Genomic DNA, 23,786 nt, shown 5'->3' with positions numbered 1-23,786 from the left:
AGAACAGCGGGCAGGAATAACAGAGCAACATTCCTCCTAGCCAGCAGCCATTTAGCTTAGCTTAGCATAAATAAAAAATAATTCAAATGATCAACAAAATATGAAGAAATTACAATTTTGATGTAATGCAAAAGACATCTATGTATTCTGTTGCCGGGATATTTATTGAAGTTTGCATGCTAACCAGCTAGCCTATAGCCATTTTAAACCTGAAGAGTGTATAAAGCTCTCCCAGTCTGGGCAGAGCCATCAAATACAACCACTAGCTGCACGGTTAGCTGAGTTTAATAGCTAATGAAAGCTACAGTTAGCAGCAGTTAACGGCTATGTTTTGATGTTTCTCGCTCTTTCCCCCTATTTCCAGTCTCTGTGCTAAGCTAAGCTAACTGGCTGCCGCTAGCTGTTGCTTCATATTAAAACACACAGACAATAAACCAATGCCAACAAATCAGTGCATTTCCCCAAACATAAGACTTGTATTTTTAATGTGGGTTCTTCAGAGACTTATCGTTCGTACAAATGTTTATTTTATCTAGCAGCTGAATCTAAAACCTGTAAATATGATTAACTATTGTGTCAAACTGCTCCAGCTGGTATTTCTGATATACTACACGAGATAAAACAGAACAGATGCAACCTGTTAGATGCCTCTGTATGTGCCAAACAAGCAGTTAAGGCTGTGTGATAAATCAGTTTTATTCAGTTTTGTGACTCTTCAGAACATGCAGAGGTTCAGCCAGTGACTCATGAAATCCCCCTTTACAAAACATTAATTACACATCTCAACGATTTAATCAGACAGTATTTATATTTTAATCGTACCACTTGATACGGAGCACTCAGACCCCCACACGAGCCAGCCACAGGTTTCAACCAACCCTCCTCCGCTCTGAATAAACAGTGAGCTTTGCAGGGAGCTCTGCAGATAAACAAACGAGCCTTCCGAACAAGCCACACTGCTTCTCGGCATCACTTCATAGCATGTAGCTGCTCAGGAAGCTACAGCGCCAGAGAAACACACAGAAAGCCTTAGACAATACACAGAAAAAGCGTAGTACGTCACCCAGCACAAACTCATACTGTAACACCGGAGCTGCCGAGCGTAGACCAAAAGCAATCAATCCAACATCAAAAATCTACTTGATGGGACACAGCTGAGGGCTACGGCAGGGTTGACTCTTGCCGCCAGAGCTCAAAGCACCTCTGTGTGATCTCCAGCTCTGAACGGAGCCGACTCTCATTGTGCAGAGAGGATCTGTGGAGAGAGAAGTGCCGGTGAGTCACCACCTCTCTCCTCTTTGTTGCATCTGGAGGTGAGTGGGCAGGTCAACCTTGTACTCCGAGACCTTTTGATTCAGTAGGGAGTCTCTCTTCACACAAGCACAACAGGGAAGACGACATATTGATTTTTTTTCTTTTTTTTTTTTTTATTACTTTGTCTGCTGGCATGGCTAAAAGAGATACACTCTGAAATGTTCTCCAGCTTCCCTTGAATAACTGTACGGTTTTAGGAAATACGCTGTGAAGTGACTGCGGAGTAAAAAAGAGGCAGAATCTTTTCCTAAGTTCCTTAAAAGGACGCTAAGTTTTCAAGAATACTGTGCTCCCGCTGCCCAGATCTATTTGAGTCCCCACCACAAGCATCTCTGTCGCCATAATTTTGTGACTACCACAAGAAAAACAACAAAAAGCCTTCCACACTGCATAAGTCCACTAAAAATCTGGCATCTTACGTGTGAGATGAGGAGCGATCTGTGCCTCGAGATCCTTTTCTTTGCTGCTTGTTTTCCGCCATGGTCCAAAAGGAGTGTGAGAACTTGGCATCACATCCAAAAAGAAAATCTTCCCTCTTTTTAGATCCCCTTGCCCACCCCCAGTCGGTGGGAAACACCCCTCGCGGGAGCTCAAAGTGCCCGGCTGCTTGGCATTGGGCAAAAAAAAACTTGAGGAGTGTTCAAACGGCGTCCTCCTCGTACTATCTCCTGTGTGATGTGAGGGAGTAGCTTCATGCAGGAGACTCGAGTCTCTACGGAGGGGACCGGGGGAAGTAGTGGTACATCTGGCAGCCAGATGGCCAAAGTTCAGCTCCCTTTCACAGGGACAGGCTGCGCACAAAGACGACACAGTTGGCTCTCGTACTGTACAGCGAGCACACGAAGGAACATGCTGGAATGATAACCGAGTCGAAATGTATCGAAATCAATTATCGGGCAAAAAATGCCAAATACGTGCCGGTTACAGCTTCTCAAATGTGAGGATGGTCTGCTTCTTTGTGTTTTATAGAACCGATTATTTCATATTGTTGGTTTTGGGCCAGGAGTCGACCGACATGGCTTTTTCCAGGGCTGATACCGAAACCAATTATTAGAAATCAAGGAGTGTGAAAACCGATATCTGGGACCGATATTCATAAAAATTTAACTCTTCTTCTTCCTCTCTTCCTACATATACATTTCAGGTACTTTACATGAGTATTTCCATTTCCTGCTACTTTATACTTCCTCTTCCTCTCACATTTGATACATTTAGTTACTAGTCACTTTGCATATTCAGATTATTAAAGCTATAAATTGTGACATGTTACCAATCAGATAGTCTTGGACGAGACGTTGTGTGAGAGGATGCTGCATCAGAGCCAAATAAGGACATTATTTCATCAGCAATCTGATTAAAAATTACCCACACCGATAATCGGAAAATGCTGAATATCGGCCCAGATAATCGGTCTACACGTATTTTGGACTGTTGGTCAGACATAAAGACGTCAACTTGAGCTCTGGGAACTTTTCTTGGTATTACACAGACTAAACAAAAGATACTATCTTTCTGTATCTCAGTGTTGCACATTGCTTTTGGTATTGCTCAAGTTTCAAGATTAATATTTCACGTCAATATCAGGAGCTGAGTGCATCAGGACAAGGTTCCCACACCTTCTTAAACATCAAATTCAAGAACTTTTCAAAAGGTAGCTCAGTCCCTATTCCCCTCAAAATCAAGAACCCAACGCAGCACAGTTTGAGTCACTGATCACGGATAATTACCATGAGAACAGGAATTTTTAAGTGAAAAATAGCAGGATTAACAGAAGCTCACCGAAAATAAGAAAAAAAACAGAATGACACCTTGGACAATAGCCTCAAAATCTGGTGTTTGATTGGTGCGCCGTGGGCTTAATACTGCCGACAAACCAATCCACCAACCAACCAGCAGACACACGCAAATACATAACCTCCTCGGCCGAGGCACAAAATGTATTCAGTCAAGCACTTTCAACGACCCATGTCTATTTCTGTCAGTTGGGTGCCATTAGACCAAACCAGCAGGAGAGGGTACGACGAGATGACAATGAAAAGCGCCAGTCAAATCTCAAAACCGTTCCCTTGAGTTCGTCCGTGATGAATGTGGAAAAACTGATGGAGATATTCAAATCTGCTCCGTGTATTAATACTCATCGTTCCATGCATTTTCCGTCTCCCCAGTGGAGCAGAAACTTCAGTGGATTTATCGATACAATAACTTTTCCACCAAACTTTGTTGAGACATTCGAGTCCTTTTTCAGATTTCTAATGTTTCCACTCGGATATAAAACAGGTGAATGGAAAGGACCCAAGTGTCTACTCTTTATTTAAGACATCTATGGCATGCCTGTTCTGGAAGAGGGATCCATCATCGTTGCTCTTCCTGAAGTTTCTTCTTTTTCCCCCCATTAAATTAGTACGTTTAGGGAGTTTATACTGATCCAAACCACAGGTCTAATGATAGAGGGTGTTGTCTGCTGTACAGATTGTAAAGCCTCCTGAAGCCCTTTGAGACAAATTTAGACCCGACCTGAAATACTCCAACTATAAGGCCAGGAACCTGTCTGTCCGTTTGTTACTCGCATATTTCGAGAACCATTCATCTGATATACATCACAGGTGGCAGGTTTGTGGTTGGATGCACGAGGAAGTGCAGTGTCAAATTTCATTCATGTGAATACATTTTGGATAAAGAGTGAATACACAGTGTGCAGCAGCAGCAGCAGCAGCAGCAGCAGCAGCAGCGGTGTGGCTTCACTGCTCCGCAGACTGAGGCTGGGCTGATCCCTCTCACGTGATCTCACGGGGAAGCAGCCGTAAACAAAAAAGAGATTAGCGAGACGCAACAACTCGCACCAAGAAAAGATTTTAAGTTTCTGTCAACACTAGCATTCCAGCTAACGTTAGCCTCAAGGGCCTGGATGTTAATCAGCTGCTCCTGGGTGCTTCTCCCATTGCTTGTTTTGGCCCCCTGCTCAGAAAGAAGCCATTTAATCATCCAGATTTGACATCGCAATTATCAAACATGTTTGATATTATCGGGCGGCCCCGGTAAGTCTTGGAGCAGTTCAGGAGGCTTAAGACTGGATCTGTAAACCCCTCACATTACCAGATAATGTGTGCCAGACAGCATGTAGCCCTGCAGTAGCAGCAGTAAAAAAATAAACAACTGCAGCCCGAGTGTCATGTCTTCTGCTTTAGTGAAAAAGCAACAATAAGTTTAGTACCAAACATACTAGATATGAGATGTCTTCTGCGTGTCCTTGACTTCCTATTTGGACTCAAAACAGAGCTTACAGTCTGTGCATTCCTCACAGTAAAGAGCATTTACGTAGCAAACCCTTTTCAATCTCTGCCACTTTAAGGACATTTAATCAGTAGGTTTCCTTTGCCCACCACCACAGTCATGCATGATAATATGCACGTCCCTCTACGAGGCTCAGTCGCAGGCTATAAAACACTCTGACAGCAGATTCTCCCCTTATCCTCACAAGAACTTCCTACATCTTCACATCACCGATGTGATGTTGTCATTTGTGAAACGTGTTAAATGATCTAACTGACGCTTCCTGACTTCGGCCGCACAGTCCTGCAAAGGAAACGTGACATCATTAACGCTGCAGCTCGCTCCCTGAAACTAGACCATCATAAACCCTGCTCTGTCTTACCTTACAATCTGTCACCTCTGCTGCGAGACCATGGCGCGCACACACACACACACACACACACACACACTTTGATGACGGAAGTTCAAGCTAGACACAACCTCAGCCACACTGATTTCAGCCTGGGCAGGCCTGGTGTAGCGGGCGGGCAGCTGGGGCGGAGGCCTGAGTAGAAATAGCCCTCAGTCATAAACATCCTCCTGGAGATCCAATCAAGGCAACTCATCAGAGAGGCTGTTTATCCCACATGTCAGCCAGAGCAGTGAGCGGCCAATAAAATGACAAGACAAACTCGGATGTCCTCTGCAGCAATACATAAAGGCCAGACAAAGACGAGACGATCTTGAGTTCACCTTTTGTGTGTTTCTACACTGGCCAGCCAGGTCGTGAAGCAGCTGGCTGGGCACTAATATTTAAATCCACCGATTGCACAGTAAGAATAAGGCCATGGAAACTGGAGCCTCCTGCCAGCCTACCAGCATTGCTCCATTCAGGGCCGCCCCATTTAAATTCAGCCGGTGTCCCAACTTTGCTGTAGCAACGTCTTCAGACAAAAGGGCCCGAGCGCAGACAGGAAGGAGCGTGCAGCTGCAGGATGCATCTGTTGGTGGCCCCGAGGAAGGATGCAGAGCGCTCTTCATTCACAAGAGATGCAAGGGGTTCAAGGGAGATGGGTATCACTTCGTAACGCTTTGGGAGATCTTTCAACACGGCTTCCCATATCAAGATGGAGAAGGGAGCCGCGAGCGTCGCGCAACGACCACAAAAGAAGTCAAAGTTCAATGCTACTTGCTTACTTGGCAGCGTCGCTCATCCTATTCAAGGATCCTGGGCATTTCTGGTCTCCAAGGAAGCCGCTCGTTCAGTCTGCCAATGTTATGTTTGAAAGACTGCTGGCTGCACAAAACCACATAATGAAAGGCGGCGTAACATGAATGCATCACTTCAGAAGCAGCGCCACATATATCTGCCTCAGATTTCATTTAATTCGGTGTAATGAAATCAGAGCCGTATGTGCAACAATGCTACCCACGCTCTCCCAATCATCACAGGATACCGGTCCACCAAACCATTCATCGCGACCCAGTCACACCCCCCCCCCCACCCCCAGGCAGAGGAAGCGTGTGCACACCTTGACAGGAAACGCTTAGTTGTACTCTCTGAAACTTCCTCCCTGCAGCTGTACACATATTTCACCAATGAGGTGAAGGGTTACATACAGGCGTGATTCCACAGGACATTGCTAGTTCCTGAGCTAAATATCAGTGGTGCTCGGAAATGAGCTCAGCGCTTCCTCTGCAGAAAATCTTTTTTGTTTTTCCTCCTCCCCTCAACCGTTCCAAAGACCTCATTGTGCGAGTTTGTGTCAGCTTTACAGCTCCGATGTTTGTTTTCGTCCAAAACAAAATCGCCCGGCGGCAGCCTGGACGGAAAGAGACTGTGGCAGAGAGGAAGCCGCGCATCGATGCATCGTTCAAGGATGCAATTTTCTAGAATCTGATCAAACTATAGACAGATAGCGCAGATAAACAGACTGAGCGCACTGGTTTTTTTTTCTTCCAGTTAAAGCAACAAATCTATGGGGACAAAACAAACCATGTTACAGCGATGAATAAGACATAAATCACATGAGTAACCTTTAGCCTTCCACATTCCTGCTTTCATCACAGCGTGACGCTGAGCTGCTAAAAAGGGTGTGCAAATCTATTTTTTGAACCCTGCCTGTAATTTATTTCACTCCAAGATGGCAATTTTATCCCCCTATGATTTCCAGGCTGCAGTAATTTGCCTTTCCTTTTTTTTTTTTCTCTACAAACCCAAGCGTCTCACCACAATATTCTGTCGGCACCGTCAGGGTGGCTGACAGCAGTTTTTGTTTGTCAAACCCCTGGGAGAACGTCTCCAACGCACCAATTTGTGAGCATGTTTGGTTTCGCTCGCCGCTCGGACTGAAACGGTAAACTTGTGTGTCAGTACGCAAACACATCCTGACTGACTTTGCAGCTGCATTTTTCTAAGTTGGCGTGGGAAGCCAGGATCCTGTCAAACAGGCACCGGTCCTCCTGTTAATGGAATGAGAGCTGATAAACACTTCAGAGGAGAGAGCAGGCATCACATGCCAGGAAGAATGTAATCCATGCAGCTATGTGGACATCAGACATGACTGGTGTTGGAGAAGAATGTGTAGCTTTTATAATCCACGATAAATCAAGATAATTCTTGGTTTGAGACATTTAGATAGTTTGGTTTTAAAACAATCACACATATTTCCTTTTGGGTCACACCGATGACATTTTCTAGCGATCGCAAGCTTGCAACAGGACGCAGGTATCACAACGCAAAGTACCACAACTATACCTGACATCCAGCTGATCAGTCCTCCATCCGAGAGGTGCTCAAGTCTCTAAGGAACGCAATAAAAAAAAAAAGACAGCAGGCGGTTAAAAATAACCAAAATGACAGCTCTCCCGACAGGCAGCGGCACCGGTCTCAGTCAGACATCCTCTCTGGCATCTCTCTCTCAATGATCTGTGAGGCAATCTGTCTCTGCCTGCTGATCACACTACTGCAGACGGCGGTGGCGGTCTTGCATCATTAAGGCGTCCTTATAAAGCGAGTCAATGAATGTGTCCTTTTAGTGAGGACAGATCCCAGACAGGCACTCAGCAGAGCAGGCAGGCGGGAGGAGGGAGGAGGAGGCGGAGGAGGAGGGAGGTGAGGGACTCAGCTCTACCGTCAGGGTGCTCCTCTTTGCTGTTACTTTTTTGCATGCATCCCCTGTGCATGAGGTGCAGGGCTGCTCGCGCATGCTGGCGTTTGTGTGGATGTGTAAAGAGGATGTGGGGGCGGACCCAGAGAGGCTTACTCATCATTCGCTCCACTATCCAATCACTACCGGAGCCTCCTGGCAGCACGATGCCTCCCACACATGGCAGACCTTTTAACAAGTGTGTCAAAGGCAGAAATTAAACCTTCACTTATTAAACCAATCAAGCCGTTTCACCCCTCACCGACGTGATGTGATGCAATGTGGACCTGCCAGGGAGGCTGGCGATCGGTGACAACTGCACACAGACGACATCGCATAAGCCTAATTCACTACGATGCCGTAATCACTCTGCTCATTAGTGGTTAACACATGCCATGTTGAGGGCAAACAGGCTTACAGCTGGGCAAATACTTAGATTTAAGCTTCAGCTGCGAGGGGATGTGTGCTCTGCCTCTTGTAGTCGTAACCCTGAGGTCAGACCATCTCGAGTGTCCCGTTTCGTGCTGCAGGCTGTATGAAGCCAGAACAAAAGCCAGCAGAGTACCTGACTTCGACTGTGACTCCGATAACATCAAGCCTATCTTGCCCGTGAGAAAATTCTCTCGCAGCAGCGTGTCACAAGATGTTGTCTAATTTCAGCTTATTTGCAAAAGTGGCGAGCAGGATTTCGAGATATGGATGTAAAATCTACTGCTGCCACACCTGTTCCTTCCTTCCTGCAGCAGCGCGGGCCGAGACTCTGATGTTTCTCACAACACAATGTGAAACATGACCCTGCCGCGGCTTCGAGAAAACCTCAGGACGGGAATGAATCAATCAAGAGAGTGAGCAATCGTGAATCACATAAATCAGAGCCAAATATCGAGAAGCAAGTAGTTTTCCAGTAACAGCGATGGAATGTAATAAAGTACAGGGACTATTTTCTGTTACATTAAACTTCCACTTCACAAGTTACTTTTGGTACTTAGGTACAGAGACTTTTACTCAAAGTATTATTCGTATCAATGACTTTCACTTCGACCAAAGTAATACTTTAACACCCTGTCTTTACTTTTACTCTCTTTGGTACACTTTACATCACTGTCTAGTAGAGGCAGGGCTGCACCTAATGTGTATTTCCATTGATGATTAATCTGTCGCCTATTTTCTCATTAATCGATAAGTTGTTTGGTCTATAAAATACTGGAAAATGGTGAAAAACGTCAAGATGACGTCCTCAAATGTCTTGTTTTGTCCACAACCCAAAGATATCCAGTTCACTGTCGTAAAGGAGTGAAGAAAACAGGAAATATTCACATTTAAGAAGCTTTAACAATCAGAGAATTTTGACTTTTTTGATATAAAAGATTATCAAAATAGTTGAGAATGAATTTAAAAGTTGACTGATTAATCACTGCAGCTCTACTAGTAGTCGTCACTGAAATTTAAGGGAAATAAGGCACCAAAAAAGCTGTTGAATGACACATTCGGTTTCTCTGACAGGTTAATTTCCGTCGATTTGAAGTGTGCGGATGTTCCTTCCTCTCTGTTAAACATTCCTGACGGGAGGGGAAAAAAAAAAAAAAAAGGAGCGTACAGCTAATATCACCTGTCTTGTCCAAACACTTTCTCAGGTCTGGTGTCTGTCTTAGTCAGAGATAGTGGAGGGAAATATTTCACCTGAGACAAAGTTCAGCTCCTCGGAGTGTGGAGACATTATTGGAAAGTCGTTGTTTTTCCTTTGAAGCTACATCAGAAACAAATGACAGCAAGATGACCCAAAGGGGCACGTTTTAAGGGATATTTAATATTCCTGAGTTCTTTAATGTACTCGAGTCCAGTGATCACATATGACACCTTGTGGTAAAAATAATCCATTGCACTGAGGCGTGTACACAAGGTTTCCAGTCACTGAGACACAGATGTTCATTATCTTACGACAACTTTATCAAACAGGTGCTTATACAATAATCTGGCACAACGTTACGGACACCAGGGCGTAAGGAAAGAGGGGTGTTGTTCAGCGTACGGACTGTAAAGCCTCCTGTGTCACTGAATAATGATTCTGGGCTATATGAATAAACTTGACAACATTATTTTAAAGGCTGCGCCAATTAAATCAAAGCAAAAAGACTCAAATTTATAAAGAAAATCAACCATTTCTGTGTTTTTAGGGGGTTAAACCTGCCTAAATAATCCCCAAACCTAACTGGACCCATGTTTTGAGTTCCTATAACTCATAAATACTTCATAATAAAGCAACATTTCACAAGTTAAGCCCGGGAGGAGCAACGTTTCTGATCTCTTATCAAGAATAAACAGCTCAATCATTTATGATCCGGGCGTCCATTGATGGAGGAGTTTCACGCTCTCGCTCTTGATTAATTGTGATGTCCGGCGGTTTGATCTGCGCCCTCGCTTGTCAGCAGCCAGTTTCTGTCTCACTTCTCCCCCCGGGGATGTGAAGGTAAAGTGATATGAGCGATATGAGGAGACTGATCCCAGCTGCACGGGTTAAAAAATAAATAATAATCTAACAAAAGGGCCGGGACTGGAAAACATCAAAGCGTAACATCATGTGCTTTGTCTTACTGACTCTGTGCACATAATTAACATTACACCTAATGGGAAGAATGAACATGTCTCGGTACATTTCATGCAGGTTGATCACGAAAAGATTAAGTGTTGTATGTTTTAGTAAGGTGTTTGCATTTTTTATATATATATGTTGGCTATAACATTGTATAATTCAGCATGGGAGGTCATTTTTTTTATGTGATGTGTGTGACAAAAGAAGTTTAAGCCTCCACTATCAGAGCCTTTCAGAGCTTTCAACCCCATCTCTCAGTCTTCTTTAGTGAGGAAGCGAGTCAATGGATCTTTAAGTTGAAATGATTTTGTGTTCAGTATATGAAAAATACATTAAAGTGCTGAAATTTGCCTTTGATAACGTCGTACATCAGTGGTTTCCACACACCGAGGGGCACGCCAAAGTTTCAAGGTACACTTGCATTCATATCTCTATAACACGTGTTATCTTATCGCTCTGTACATGTTCAAATGATCTATTAATGCCAGATAAAGTTTGCCAAACATGGGGCTCCCTGGAAGGTTTTTTAGGATAGACTTAGCCTTCGTATTGGGAAATTAAAGGGGCAGTATGTAGTTTTGGAGAAGAGATTCAAACTAGGACAGTTGTGGTGATAATACAAACACAGAAATATTTATTTTTTTCCATAACTGAAGCTATGCTCAGAGGAAAATTAGATCCTGAGACTCGCTGTTTGAAGCTAGGAAGGTGGCAGGGTCCGCCACATATAAACAAAGTAAAACTGCGTTGTCCTTCAAGGTCAGATCTTTCTCTTCTTATTAAAATGTCCTCCCCAAAACTACATACAGCACCTTTAATGCGTTCAAAGCACTGATATCAGCCCCGTAAATTACAAACTCATTTGTTACTTGTCTTACAGTTGCATTTTGCACAAACACACACACATTGCATTGTTTGATTGTGTTGTAGTTTTCATGCAAGCGTTTCACAACACAGTAAACGAGAAATAAAAGCATAAATTAACTTTTATCTGCACAACAACTTTGGCTGATAATGAGCACAATCTGCAGGACAGGTCACAGTTGATCACTGACTCGATGCACAATACAGTGCAGGCATGGAGAGAGTGTGTGTGGGGGGGGTGGGGGATGCCAAGCACATGTGTGCCCCATCAAGCACACAAATACCTCACATCACGATGAAAATATCTCTTCCTCGGCCGCAAATATCCACAATGCATGATCAATAAAAAGGCATCAGATGCCGTTAAAGAGCGTTATCATCCAAACACGACACGCGACTGGGCACTTTTTTCAGTCTGCCGTGGCTCGTTCAACAACAGCCCGTAAACTTTAAAGCTACTCACCATTTCAGCACACGGTGGGTGAAGAAAACATGATTTCAACCCGAGAAAACATGTTTTCACAGCTCGGCGTGTCCTCTGCTGGGTGTGCGGGCTGAGGGGGAGGATGTGCGCCGCTTTCTCTTCACAGCGCTGGAAAAAACGTCCATTGATGTTTTTTTTTTGTTTTTTTTTGCTCCTTTCTCGGGAAATTTACGAGGAAAAGGATTTCGCTATGTGAATAAAGACGGAGAGCGCATGCGCAGTCTGCGGTCATCCTCGGATGCTCTGCGCTGGTCTCTCTCTCTCTCTCTCTCTCTCTCTCTCTCTCTCTCTCTCTCTCTACCCAGTTATTCTCATCTAGACCTGAACTAAAACATTCATTATTCAGCTTTGTGACACTGTGGGCAAAATGTCAGTTGTCCAACACTTAAAACAGTATAAATGTTATAGGAATATTCGCATTATAGGAGTAATAATGCCATAAAAATATGGTTAAGTTGCTTAAACTTCAGAAAATTGGCCATAAGAAGCTACAAAACTCAATATGAACAGTGTTTGCAGTGTTGTAAAATGTACCCAAAAGTCCTACTTGAGTAAAAGTAAAGATTTACTTTGGCAAAAGTGAAAAATAGTCAAATATTACTTGAGTAAAAGCCTCAAAGTACGCCAATCTGATGTTAAATGTAAAAGTATAGGCAAAATATACACAGTGATGGATGTAACTAAGTCCATTTACTCAAGTACTCTACTTAAGTACACTTTCTTAGTAGTTTTTCCATTTACTTTATACTTCTACTCTACATTTACAGGCAGGTATTGTGCTCTCTTTACTTACTACATCTTTATTTGATAACTTTAGTTACTTGTTACTTTGCAGATTACATGAAGCTTCAGAGCCAGATTTATATGTTTATTGATCTGACCTGAAATCAGATTAAAAACACACACACACATTGATTTTTATTATTAGAAAAATGCTAAATATCAGATCCAATAATCATCCAGGCTGATAATCAGTCGACATGTAGTAAGTAATATATGTAAATATATGTATATTTAATCTTTGAAGTTTAAAGTAGCCTATCAAAAAAGGGAATTACTCCAAATTTAACCTACTGTACTTAAGTAAATGTACTTAGTTACATCCAGTGTGTGCATATTAAAGGAAGAGAACACTGGGAAAATAAAACATGATAAAGAGATAAGCTGACTGCTTCCTGTTTCTACATGTCTGAGCTCAATACTGACTCTTTATTGCGCTTATCTCATGTCGTGTTGCTCCTCTTGTTATCTCAGACTGCATCTTTTTATCTCAATATCCTTGTGCAAAGCCCTCAATGCAAACACAGCTACACGACAGATGCTTAAAACAGAAGATGGACTGCACATGAGGGCCACACTGTGCTGTAAATGTTACACAGCAGAACATTTAGTGCTGATTCTGGTGTGTTAATGTTTGTGATGTTTCATTAGTCATAAGCGCAGCAGCCCGATCGTCCAGACTGCATCACACTATGGGAAAGCCTAACAATTAGTGTAAGACAAATAGCTGGAACAATTAATCCAAGGATGGGAGGATGGGAGGGGGAATCAGGCTGCAAGGGGAGAAAGAAAAAAAAAAGCGCTCCTTGTAAACACGCACCCAGGCGCCTCATTACCACCTGAATGGATGATGAGCTGTCAGGTAACAAGTCTTGAGGACGCATGTCAATTTCCTTTAATGTTCTCAGCTACTTGTTAAACATGAAAGGGGGTGGGTGAGAGTATATAAGACACCCCTAATCTCCCGGTAGAGGAATTTGTCATTAAACATGCGCTCATTGGGACTGCTGGCCGTCGCGCTGCACGCATCCCTGCTCGCCCTGCTGCAGGCGCAGGGGATCCACAAGACCACCAGGGATGGAGTGTACATGCGGTCGCTGCAGAGGTTCTCCCTGCTGGACCGAACCTCCTCGTACCACCTGCCCACCTACATGATGCACCTCTACAGGAACTTCAAGTCGAACTTTTCCTCCAGGCCTTTGGATACTATGGAGCGTTACGCAGCGAGGCAGGCGGACACGGTGAAGAGCGTGGTGGCCAAAGGTGAGAGATCTGGAGCAAAAGGGAGGAAATGCGTGTATTTTTTTTTATTATCTCCTCTATCTTTTAAAGGAGCCTCTGAAATGTTAAGTTGTTTTCCTGTCAAAAAAAAAAACTGCGTCCCAGACGACCTCAGAGGGTCTGAATCCACATCCCCATCACAAGGGGAGGCGAATAACCATGCAGGGATCAGCGTGTGAAAAGGGGCCGCAGGGTTTTTCTGTCTAATTCTCAAAGCAAACCTCTTTTTTTCCCCTTCTTCTTCTTTTCCTTAAATAGCTGATGTTGATTAGATACCTCGCCAGACGTCCCCCCCCTCCCCTCCCCTCCTCCCCTCCAACACTCCCCCCCTCCCCTATACAAATCTCTTGTTAGTTCAAATCAACAACTTCCCTCAGTTCTTCCTTCACACTTGGCTTGATTAGATTAGAGCTCGGGATTTAATGGCACAAGCAGCCACGCAGAGAAAAACAGGCCTCCCTGCTGCTGGAGCTGGAGCTGCTGGAGCTGACTCCACATCGCTGCTAGGTGTCAGAGTTATTACCTATTTGTTTGACTGAGGATATGCAGAAGCCAGGAGAGGCAGGGATGTGTTAAATGATTGGTTTCGGGCCTCGGTGTTTGCTTTGAGTGGATTAATAGGTTTGCACTTTTGATCAACGGTCTGCGCTTAATAGGCCAATGCACTGGACAATACGGGAGCTGAAATGTTTAAGATGCTTTAATCCTTTAAATTAATCTGAGCCACACCTGTTCATTGAATCACAATGAGCTGCCTCTTACAGCTGTGGGCGCAGCACATGTCGTCCTGCTGGAACAATGGCTGGATGGTTTTGTTTTTAATACATCTGTGATTAATACGAGCATTAATCACGAGGTCAGAGCAGAAGGAATTATGTTTTGCATTTTATTCATGTCAACCTTCAAAGTAACTAGTAACTAAAGTCGTTAAATACATGTAGTGGGGTAAAAAGTGCAATATTTGCATCTTAAATGAAGTTGAGTGGGGGGAAAGGAAATAAAGTACAAGTACTTCAAAATTTAACTTAAGCACTGTATTTGAGTACATGTACTTAGTTACATTTAATCACTGGGCGTATGTATGCACATGTTAAGTGAACTTTAGGGGAGTTAAAATATGATCAAGAGAAATAAGATGTCATACTTTGGCTCCGAGTGTGAATGCAACCTTCAACCTTCAAAGTAACTGGTAACTAAAGTTATTACATAAGTGTAGTGGAGTAAAAAGTACAGCAGAAAAGTACACTTTTGATCAACAGTCTACTCGTAATAGGCCAATGCACTGGACAATACACAAGTTTAAATGTTTAAGATGCTTTAATCCTTTAAATTAATCTGAGCCACACCTGTCCAATGAATCACAATGAGCTGCCTCTTACAGCTGTGGGCGCAGCACATGTCGTCCTGCTGGAACAATGACTGGATTGTTTTGTTTTTAATACATCTGTGAGCAATACGAGCATTAATCATGAGGTCAGAGCAGAAGTTATCAAAAGGAATTATATTTTGCATTTATTATTGCTCCTGCAGCCGACTTTGCAAAACAAAAGAGGCGGTAAGCCGTACGAATAACATAAACCTGGATTGTAATTAATATACACAACTAAAAATAAGTTAGGGATATGTTTTATATGTGTTTGTAGTGCTATTATTAATAGTTATATAGTCATATCAATAATAACATGCATATATTATACCTATTAACTAACACTTATCATGACAATTTTCATAACAAAACATGTTGCCTCTCACATTTTCTCTCTACAACAGGTGGATTTTGTTCTCCTTGAAAAGCTCACTGGTGTCTTGTCATTTATCCTGATTTTAGCATAATGTCCACTAATGATAAGCTGTCTGACTCAATGTGTTTGGCTAATCTCTCTCTTGTCACTACATCAGGTTTGACGTACAGACACAGGCGCTGGATTGCGACCTTTGACCTCTACGCCCTGCTGGCCGACAAACGGATCCAGGCAGCGGAGCTGAGAATCAGGCTTCCTCGGACACGGAGTGCTTCCAACATCACCGTGGAGGTCTATCACCAGCACGGCCAGGCGTGCCATACGCACAAGAGCTGCCAGGAACAGCAGCTGGTGGGGCTGCTCACTGAATCATCACTGGTCACTTCATCGCTGAGCTGGAAAGTGTTCAACATGACAACTCCTCTCTTGAGCTGGCTCCGGCAAAAATCAACAGCGAGAAATCGACACAAAAGAGTGTCAAGAAGGAGGAAAGTGGTAAAGACAAAGAGGGGCCTGTCGCTTCCTGATCAGCCTGTCTATTTGGCGAGAAGAGAGCAGGACGCGAGTGACCGGGCCTTGTTGGTCGTCTTCTCACACACTGGCTCTGATGAAAACTCAAAGGCCAGAGCGAGCTTACTCCACACAGCTGAACAATCCAAGTTCTTGTCCCCCGCCGAAATCAAAAAGGCCCGCTGGCCCAAGAGGCGCAGGAGCAAACGGGGCCAGCGAGAACAAACAGTGAGAAGCCTGCAGGCGCCCAAGAGAGGGAGTGAAAAATCTCTCTGCCGCAGAGTCGACCTGCATGTGGACTTTAATCAAATCGGCTGGGGGTCCTGGATCGTCTTTCCTAAAAGATATAACGCCTACCGCTGTGAGGGTTCCTGCCCCGGCCCCCTGGGAGAAGACCTAAATCCAACAAATCATGCGTACATGCAGGTGAGTGGTGCAGATGATCTATCCCTCTATATATCTATGATGCTGTTATTGTGTATATCCGCCTTTTAGGACACAAAATGTTGGATAATGGACACAAAAAACATCCTTACAATCACTACAGCATAGACTTTGAGATGAGAGAACTGGAAGTGCAAAAATGCTAACTCATATCTGGGTTTAGGACTCATTTCTGCGGCACTCCATTAGTAATTTCACTGGTTTTGCTGTTTGGAAGGTCACATTTACAGTAATTCATACAGTAATTGAATGCAGCATAACAGTTGACAGTCCAGGAAGAAGAAAATAATCCTTCAACAAAAGATATGCAACTGTAAAAACAAACGATATCGAAAAAGAGAACAACTACAGCAATTAGGTGTTTATTTAATTAGTCGAATGAGCTAGCATCGAGTTTTTCTAGCAAAAAAAATGCTAACAATCGCTGGCTGCAACTTCACACATGAGGATTTGATGCTTTTCATCACCTTGGGCTGTGGGAAATGAAAGTTGTATTCAAATAATTTCAGAAAAAAGGATTAACTAAGATTAAAAAAGCAGGAAATATTGATGGGTGCAGCCACATGAAAGAGATTAGCTGCTTACCGAAAAACGACGGGCATAAAGCCCAAAAACTGAACCCAAAATAAGCATTTCTCTATCTTCATTTACATAAAGTGAGTATTTTCAAACTGGAATTATTGATCTAAATCCTCTGCTCTGTTTTTCTTTCTCCTCCAGAGTTTACTGAAACATTACCACCCCGACCGAGTGGCGGCGCCCTGCTGCGCCCCGACCAAAATGAGCCCGCTGAGCATGCTGTACTACGAGAGCGGCGAGATGCTCCTCCGACATCACGAAGACATGATTGTGGATGAATGCGGCTGCCAGTGACGGCCACAGCCACCTCGAAACCATTAACCCTGAAGCAACCGATTTCTGAAAAAACAAAAGAAAACACTTAGCCAGACGAGAAATAAAAAAAGCTCTTTGATATTTGTCAGTGTGCACTGTGAGATTGTAGCTGATCTATGTGCAGAGACAGGTTTGTAGTTCGTGATGTGAGCTTTGGTTTGTAAGGAGAACATTGTTGTTTTTAAGATGTGCTGAAATACAACAACAAGCATCCAGCCGATTCCAGCTGTTTGTACAACTTTATTCCCCTTATCAATTTCATCAATGTAAACATGAAGTGGCAATGTTGTTGAATATTCCAGCACTGTTTTTTATTGTACGCCACCATTTTATGTAACTGTGAATTAATGCATATTTATTGTAAATATTAAAAAGAATTGTATTTATGTACATTTTACACATCGGTTGTATATTTTGTTATGTTTTATTGCGTGAATCTTAGTTTTTTGGCTTGTGAACATGAAGAAAAGGTACCGATCGGAGGCTGGCGTTAAAGGCTTGACTGTTGACCATTTGATCGAATATTTAATTTAAGCAGCTCTTGCTGGACTGTCAGAAAACAATAGAAACACAACATACTTGCACACATATCCACAAAACACAATACATGCCATGGCTCAGATCGCTGGCATGTGAGATACAAAAGTACCGACGCCCCAAAACAGGTGGACTTTTCTAGTTTTCGAGCATTTCAGTCATCCAGCAGTGAGTCGTAGCCAAATTCCCCCCCGCAATCAAAACGAAGCATAATAGTAGAGGGCATATCCAGCAAATACTGTAAACTGACAGTTAGTTTTAACAATGGTAAACTAAGTTCTATTCTTCTGAAGCCACAGAGCTCATTGTATTCAAATCCTTTGAAAATACACTGACTAACCAGGAATCTGCCAGAGTCATGACCGTTACACTGGTCAAACTGGGAATAGTTGACCAGCACTCAGAGGTAAGACAACATTTAACTTTCTCAGGTGATTATTTATATGGAAAAAGGTCTAAATTCAAAATATATTTAAGTTAGGGCTTGGGAATATATCAATATTATACTGCTACCATGTATGTATCATTTTAGATTTTTGTGATATGGCAAAACTGTCTTTTCCTGGTTTTAAAGGCTGCTACAGTAAAGTTATGTGATTTTATTATCTTACCAGACTACTGTACTTTACCCACTTACTCATTACATCTACATTATAGGTTAGGCTATTTATTTAAAATCTCATGGTGTTAATATTTTGTTAAAACTATTGTGACATTTGATATTGTCGCCCAGTCCGAGCGTTTATGATGTGCTCTTGAGGATATTTCAATATATCTGGAGATATATGTCATGTATATATAGCCTACATTTAGCAATATAATTTTAAGGCTGAAATTTAAGCTAAAAGGAGGACAAGAATCGCCTGAAAAACTGTCTAAATATTCTGATTAAATGTTAAAATATTAAAAAAGCAGGATTCACATATGAATTTTGAATGTGGTGACAAAATTAACATGATATTGAACATATCATTAACCAAATATTGGCTGAATTAAATTATTAATTTAGTAATAATTAGTATTACCACTACATGTCTGAAGCTACTTAAAGGGGCACTATGTAGTTTTTGGGAAGAAATGTTAATCAGAAGAGAAAGATTTTTTTTTCATGCCTAAACAAACTAAATAAACAAACTCTCTTTGTTTTCATGACTGAATAAACTGAATAAACCAACTGACCTTAAAGGACAACACAATTTCACACTGTTTTACTTTGTTTATATGTGGCGGACCCTGCCACCTTCGACCTTATTTTCCTCTGAGAACAGCTTGTTTATTCAGTTATGGAAAAAAATAAATATCTCTGACTTATTAACATTGTAAATATCAAAATTATGAGTTTGTATTTCCTCTCTAAAACTACATAGTGCCCCTTTAACTCCAGCTAACATCGTCTGCACGCTGAGCGCGCAGCACTGACGCTCCTGAGTCAGCCAGCTCATATGAAGCTGTTTGCTAGCAGCCTTAGTTAGCATGTGCCTTAGTTACCAATAGTGGCTGAGAGCAACAACGACTTTTACAAAGTGTGTTTAACGTTACTGTGTGAGGTTTTACTAGTGGGTCTGTTGTAATGGCTAGCGACACAGCCAGGTGAATTGCTCTCTGCGTGGCTAAAAATACACACTCACCAAATTTGACTGTGGTTGAGCCGCTGTTGCTAACGTTAGCCAACTGACAGCTGCCAGGCTGTGTAACAGTAGCTGTTAGCTAGCTTCTAGTTTGGGTAAGTGGCTTCTTAAGCGTGGTTTTAATTGAGTATTAAAGTTGATAATGGCTCAACAGGCTGCGTTTGTATGGGAGTATTAGTGTCTGTAGCATGCCTAAAGCTAGTCTTAGATTGACATACCTCACAGTAACAGCTCTTCTGTGTCTGTCTAACATTTAGTACAAGTGTCCACTAACACAGACAAATATACAGCTGGTACAAAAGTATTTTCATGTTTGGGAGACTTTCTAACGTGCCTTTATTACATGTATGTCTGCATTGGCTGTCAGGTTTACATTTTTCATTCATTTCCAGATAAATAACTTGTATTAAACTATAACAGACAGGCTAAAGAAGATCTATCTATTTAAGTTTGAGTAGCAAAACCACAGTGGAAAAATTAGGGATCGACCGATATATGACTTTTACATGGCTGATACCGATGATCAGAAATCAAGGAGACTGAAAACTGATATTTGGGACCAACAAAAACAAATCACAGACACCGGTAATTGGAAAATGCTGAATATCAGCCCTGATAATCTGTTTACCCCCAGTAAAAATACTCTGATACCAGTAAAAGTCCTGCATCCAAAATCTTATTGAGGTCAAATATTAGCATCGACATTATAAGAGTAAGAGTAAACGTACTCAATACGTGTAACACTTTATAATAACTAATGATAAAAGGTAAATTTATTGTTAATTAAACTTTAGTAAGGAGCTTATCTTTACTGATAACTATTAATTTTACGTTGTCAAGAAATGGAGTGATGGTATAAAGTCACATAAATGATTATACTCAAGTAAAGTTTACTATGATATAGTACAAGAGTATAGTATATAATCCTTCATCTCATCTAGCACCTTAAAAACTCATAAAGACACATTTCATCATCTCTAGTTTTATGTGTCACGCTTCAAAATGAGTACTGATTCTTCAAAAATTTGAATGAAGGCGTGTGATGGGGTATTTTATGAAATAACAGAAAATAATGACAGGGAATTTGACTTGTTGCTTGTTGTTAACAGGATCCTATTACTCTCACAGCTAGGTGAACAGAACCAGTGTTAAATGGACCAATTGCATGTAGCTGCACATTTTAATAATATAATCTCATTGTTAGTTACTGTAACTGTTTTTCTGCTGTTATACATTTAATGTAAAAATGAAAGTGTACGTAAGAGTGATGTTGTACGACCTCCCTCAGGATCAGTGACCACAGAAAAATGGCTGAAGCAGTCGCAAATGTGGCCCGGAGGATTAATGCCACGGTAGAGGAGGAGAAGGACAGTTTGGGTAAGACTCCCCTTTCGTTTTATCTCTCACTCGCTCTATCTGCAGTGTCCCAGCATGTGTTTGAAGGGCCCTGATTTAATATTCTGGTTGATGCTATTTCAGATGTCGCCAGCAGGTGGTGGCAGAGGCTTAAATAACCATAACTTTGAATCTTAATTATCTATGATGGCTCCTGTTACAGTAATGCTTATTACTTTGATAATGATGTTCTTCTTCTTTGCAGATCTGTCCAACTGCAAGCTCATATCCTTCCCAGATGGTGTGTTCAAGGTCCTGCGGAGTGTCTCAGACAACATCCGCATGGTCACGTTGGCTGACAATGAGATGAAGGCCCTTTCCAGCAAGTTCTTCTCAACCTTCACTCAGCTGAGAGGTAGTAAATTATGCACGTAATTCATGGGCTCAGTCTTCAAGAGAACATTGTGTTGATACATGCTGTTGATCTGACTAACGTCGTGACTCCTCGATTTGCTCCAGAACTGGACCTGCGAGGCAATGTCCTCACCAAACTGCCTAACACCGTGGCAGAAATGGAGCATCTGACCTGCATCAATCTGGCTAATAACAGCTTCTCCATCTTCCCTGATAAGCTGACTGAAATAGCCACACTGGAGAGGATTAACCTGGAGGGAAATAGCATCACCGGTAATCATAATATATTTAAGCAAAGGGTTTTATATTCCTACATGGCTTGATTTGAGCTAACATTTGCTCCTTATTCTTATTTTTCTTATAGAAATACCAGTGGAGAAGCTGTCTGCTATGCCTGCTCTGAAGTGGATAAACGTGAAGTCAAACCCTCTGGACTCAAACACTCTGTCTGCACTGCAATCGCCACATAATTTTGACATCGTGTCCAGCACAGAGTCCTAAAAATAAGTCACCCAGTGACCCACCTATAGACTGCATGCTGTGTGCCTTTCGGTTGGATGCTTCTGTGTGCCTGGTGGTGGAGGAAACGTGATACTTGAAGATATTGAACTGATCATGATATCAGAGTGGGTTTACAAGAGACAAAAAAACAAAGGTGTGGAGATGGCGTCCTCCTTGATTGAATTACCAAGAGCTTAAAAATGATGTTTGGAGATTAAATCAGTCCGTCTTGAAGCGCCATTTTTAGAAACATGTTTTTTGGACTTATTTATTATTTTTGATAGTATAAAAAAGGTTTTTCAATTAAAAATTATACACTGGAGGCTGTGTAGTCTTCTTTTCATTGCTGAGTCGATGTTTACAGAAATGTACCCTGAAGTAAGGTTCAGATACACTGTTTTATTTAGTGCTTATTTTCATTTTCATTTAGTCTGAGGAGGATTTTCATGAATAAGTGATTATTCAGGGTGTCTGCAGGTAAGTAATTACATTTGAACCAATATTTTTTCTAATGTCATAACAAATCTTTACACCTTAAACCTAATGCTGCCTTTATACTTGATACTTACACAAATTGATACTTGTCCAAAAATCCGTCTTGAATCTGGTATAAAATTATCTTGAAAAAGTCTTTAAAAGTATCAGATTTAAAAGTCTGATAGCCATATGCATCCTGTTATTGTTGATAATATAAAAATGTAATAGAGTAGTCAATATTTGACTACGTTTTCTAAATATCTTGTTTTGTCTGCCCAACAGTCCAGAACCCCTGATCTGTTTACAGCAGCACAAAACACAAACTAGTCACAAGTGAGAAGCTTAAATCAGGGAATGTTTGTATTCTGGGAAACAGTTAATTGGCTTTTAAACACTGGGTGGTTAATTACTTCAGCCCTTGTTTCATTATAAAGTCACTAAGGTTCACTTTCACAATCGTTGAATACAATCATAGTTGTACAAAAGGACCTCAGAGTCTTGATTTAGTCCGGGACAGATCCTGTAAACACCGCTCCAGCCCTCCATCTGTAACAGAGGCTGCAGAGACTCGTCCCACAGGACAACCATTCAGAGTATTTTGCTCGGGCTTTTCAAGAATTCTTTAAATAGCAACGCTGCTGAGTCTGGATCAACCATAAGCTGATGTTTGGGCTCACTGTCTGGTATAGTTGTGGCATATCAACACAGAAGAGCAAGAGGAGGGAGGTGGTACTATATGTGTTTTTTACATCCATTTTCGGTGTAAAACACTTTATATAATGCCTGGTTTATGCAAAGGTAGGATGCCAGACTCTTAAAATCAAAGTATTTAGCAAAGTGGCCGGCTTACAGCCTCATGACTCCTCTGCTGACCACTCTGTGACCTTTTATTCTGCGACTGCCCTCTTACTCACTGCGTATTGATTGTATACAGTAGAGGGAAGCTTTTATTGTGTACAGTTGTAGATATTTCTCTCTCTGTAGGCAACAAGCATTTTAATTATGTTCACAGTTGGAGGCATTTTTCTTCCAAATTATCAGCTCGCTGTTAGCAGGTGCTGTGTAAACATCTATTCAAGCTTCAGTTTCAACTTAATTGCACCATGTTGTGAGGCCATTGTTGCATTTCAATGACTTAATTATTAAATAACCCAGCAACATCATTAATAACTTATATACAAATACACAATATAGTTTTATAAAAATGTGCAAAAGCATAAAAACGGTACGGTCAATTAATCACTACCATGATGTACTGTAGCTCTGGTAGATGTAACATTAAAACTACAGCTCGCTATAATGATGTCAAAGCTAAATGAGCTTCTATATTAATTAATCATTCACATTTATACAAAGTGCAGAGTCACCATGCAGCATAGTCTCAATACACTTTACAATTAAGAAGGGCACATACAGCAGGACAAAGCATGAATTAAGTGCATAAAATAGTTGAAATAAAACTACATAAGCTACACTGTGTCACTTTATTTGAAATGATTTCTTTCATTGCAGTTATATGCTTTACTTTAACATAAATAACTTAAAACATTGAAAGTTAACAGATAGATTTAGAAAAGGTACTTGGTTACACTA

General features: G+C 41.8%; 3 protein-coding genes across 10 annotated transcripts in view; 2 read left to right on the top strand and 1 right to left on the bottom strand.

Annotated features, from left to right (window-relative positions):
* The window catches only part of pald1a (phosphatase domain containing paladin 1a), a 55,119-nt gene extending 43,275 nt beyond the window's left edge, over positions 1–11,844 (bottom strand). The window contains exon 1 of one of the 6 annotated variants that reach the window (XM_084342959.1): positions 11,630–11,844. Coding sequence is in view for 1 of the 6 variants with exons in the window: in XM_084342957.1 (XP_084199083.1) it covers positions 1,734–1,795 (62 nt within the window). In the remaining 5 variants the exon portion in view is untranslated. Of the gene's footprint in view, positions 1–822; positions 845–1,733; positions 1,924–4,966; positions 5,077–6,793; positions 6,815–7,321; positions 7,710–11,629 lie in introns of those variants that run through there. The other 5 variants (XM_084342958.1, XM_084342962.1, XM_084342960.1 and 2 more) reach the window with 5 other exon arrangements.
* Positions 11,845–13,419: 1,575 nt separating this feature from the next.
* Positions 13,420–17,640, top strand: ndr2 (nodal-related 2; the record flags this gene model as incomplete). Its single annotated transcript, XM_084341574.1, has 3 exons — positions 13,420–13,693; positions 15,611–16,389; positions 17,128–17,640. The coding sequence occupies 3 exons, from the start codon at positions 13,420–13,422 to the stop codon at positions 17,278–17,280; spliced, it is 1,206 nt and encodes a 401-aa protein (XP_084197700.1). The 3' UTR covers positions 17,281–17,640.
* Positions 17,641–19,270: 1,630 nt separating this feature from the next.
* Positions 19,271–22,038, top strand: lrrc20 (leucine rich repeat containing 20). Of its 3 annotated transcripts, none has more exons than XM_084341806.1 (5): positions 19,271–19,428; positions 20,761–20,843; positions 21,067–21,216; positions 21,321–21,488; positions 21,580–22,038. In XM_084341806.1, exons 1-5 carry the CDS (start codon positions 19,409–19,411, stop codon positions 21,714–21,716), a joined length of 558 nt encoding a protein of 185 aa, XP_084197932.1. In that variant the 5' UTR covers positions 19,271–19,408; the 3' UTR covers positions 21,717–22,038. The 3 variants fall into 3 exon arrangements, with proteins under 3 accessions (XP_084197932.1, XP_084197931.1, XP_084197933.1); XM_084341805.1 differs by having other exon boundaries at positions 20,755–20,843; XM_084341807.1 differs by having other exon boundaries at positions 19,272–19,561; positions 20,755–20,843.
* The last annotated feature ends 1,748 nt before the right edge of the window (positions 22,039–23,786 follow it).

The sequence above is a fragment of the Pagrus pagrus genome, assembly GCF_965226575.1.
Source record: "Pagrus pagrus genome assembly, chromosome: 21".
Taxonomy (NCBI): domain Eukaryota; kingdom Metazoa; phylum Chordata; class Actinopteri; order Spariformes; family Sparidae; genus Pagrus; species Pagrus pagrus.
This window is presented reverse-complemented; position numbering and strand designations above follow the sequence as displayed.

Coding starts and splice junctions, on each gene's coding strand:
- lrrc20 (XM_084341805.1), top strand. CDS start 19,409: ATGGCTAGCGACACAGCCAG. Junction 21,217..21,320: donor AACCTTCACTCAGCTGAGAG/GTAGTAAATTAT, acceptor GATTTGCTCCAG/AACTGGACCTGCGAGGCAAT. Junction 21,489..21,579: donor GGAGGGAAATAGCATCACCG/GTAATCATAATA, acceptor TTTTTCTTATAG/AAATACCAGTGGAGAAGCTG.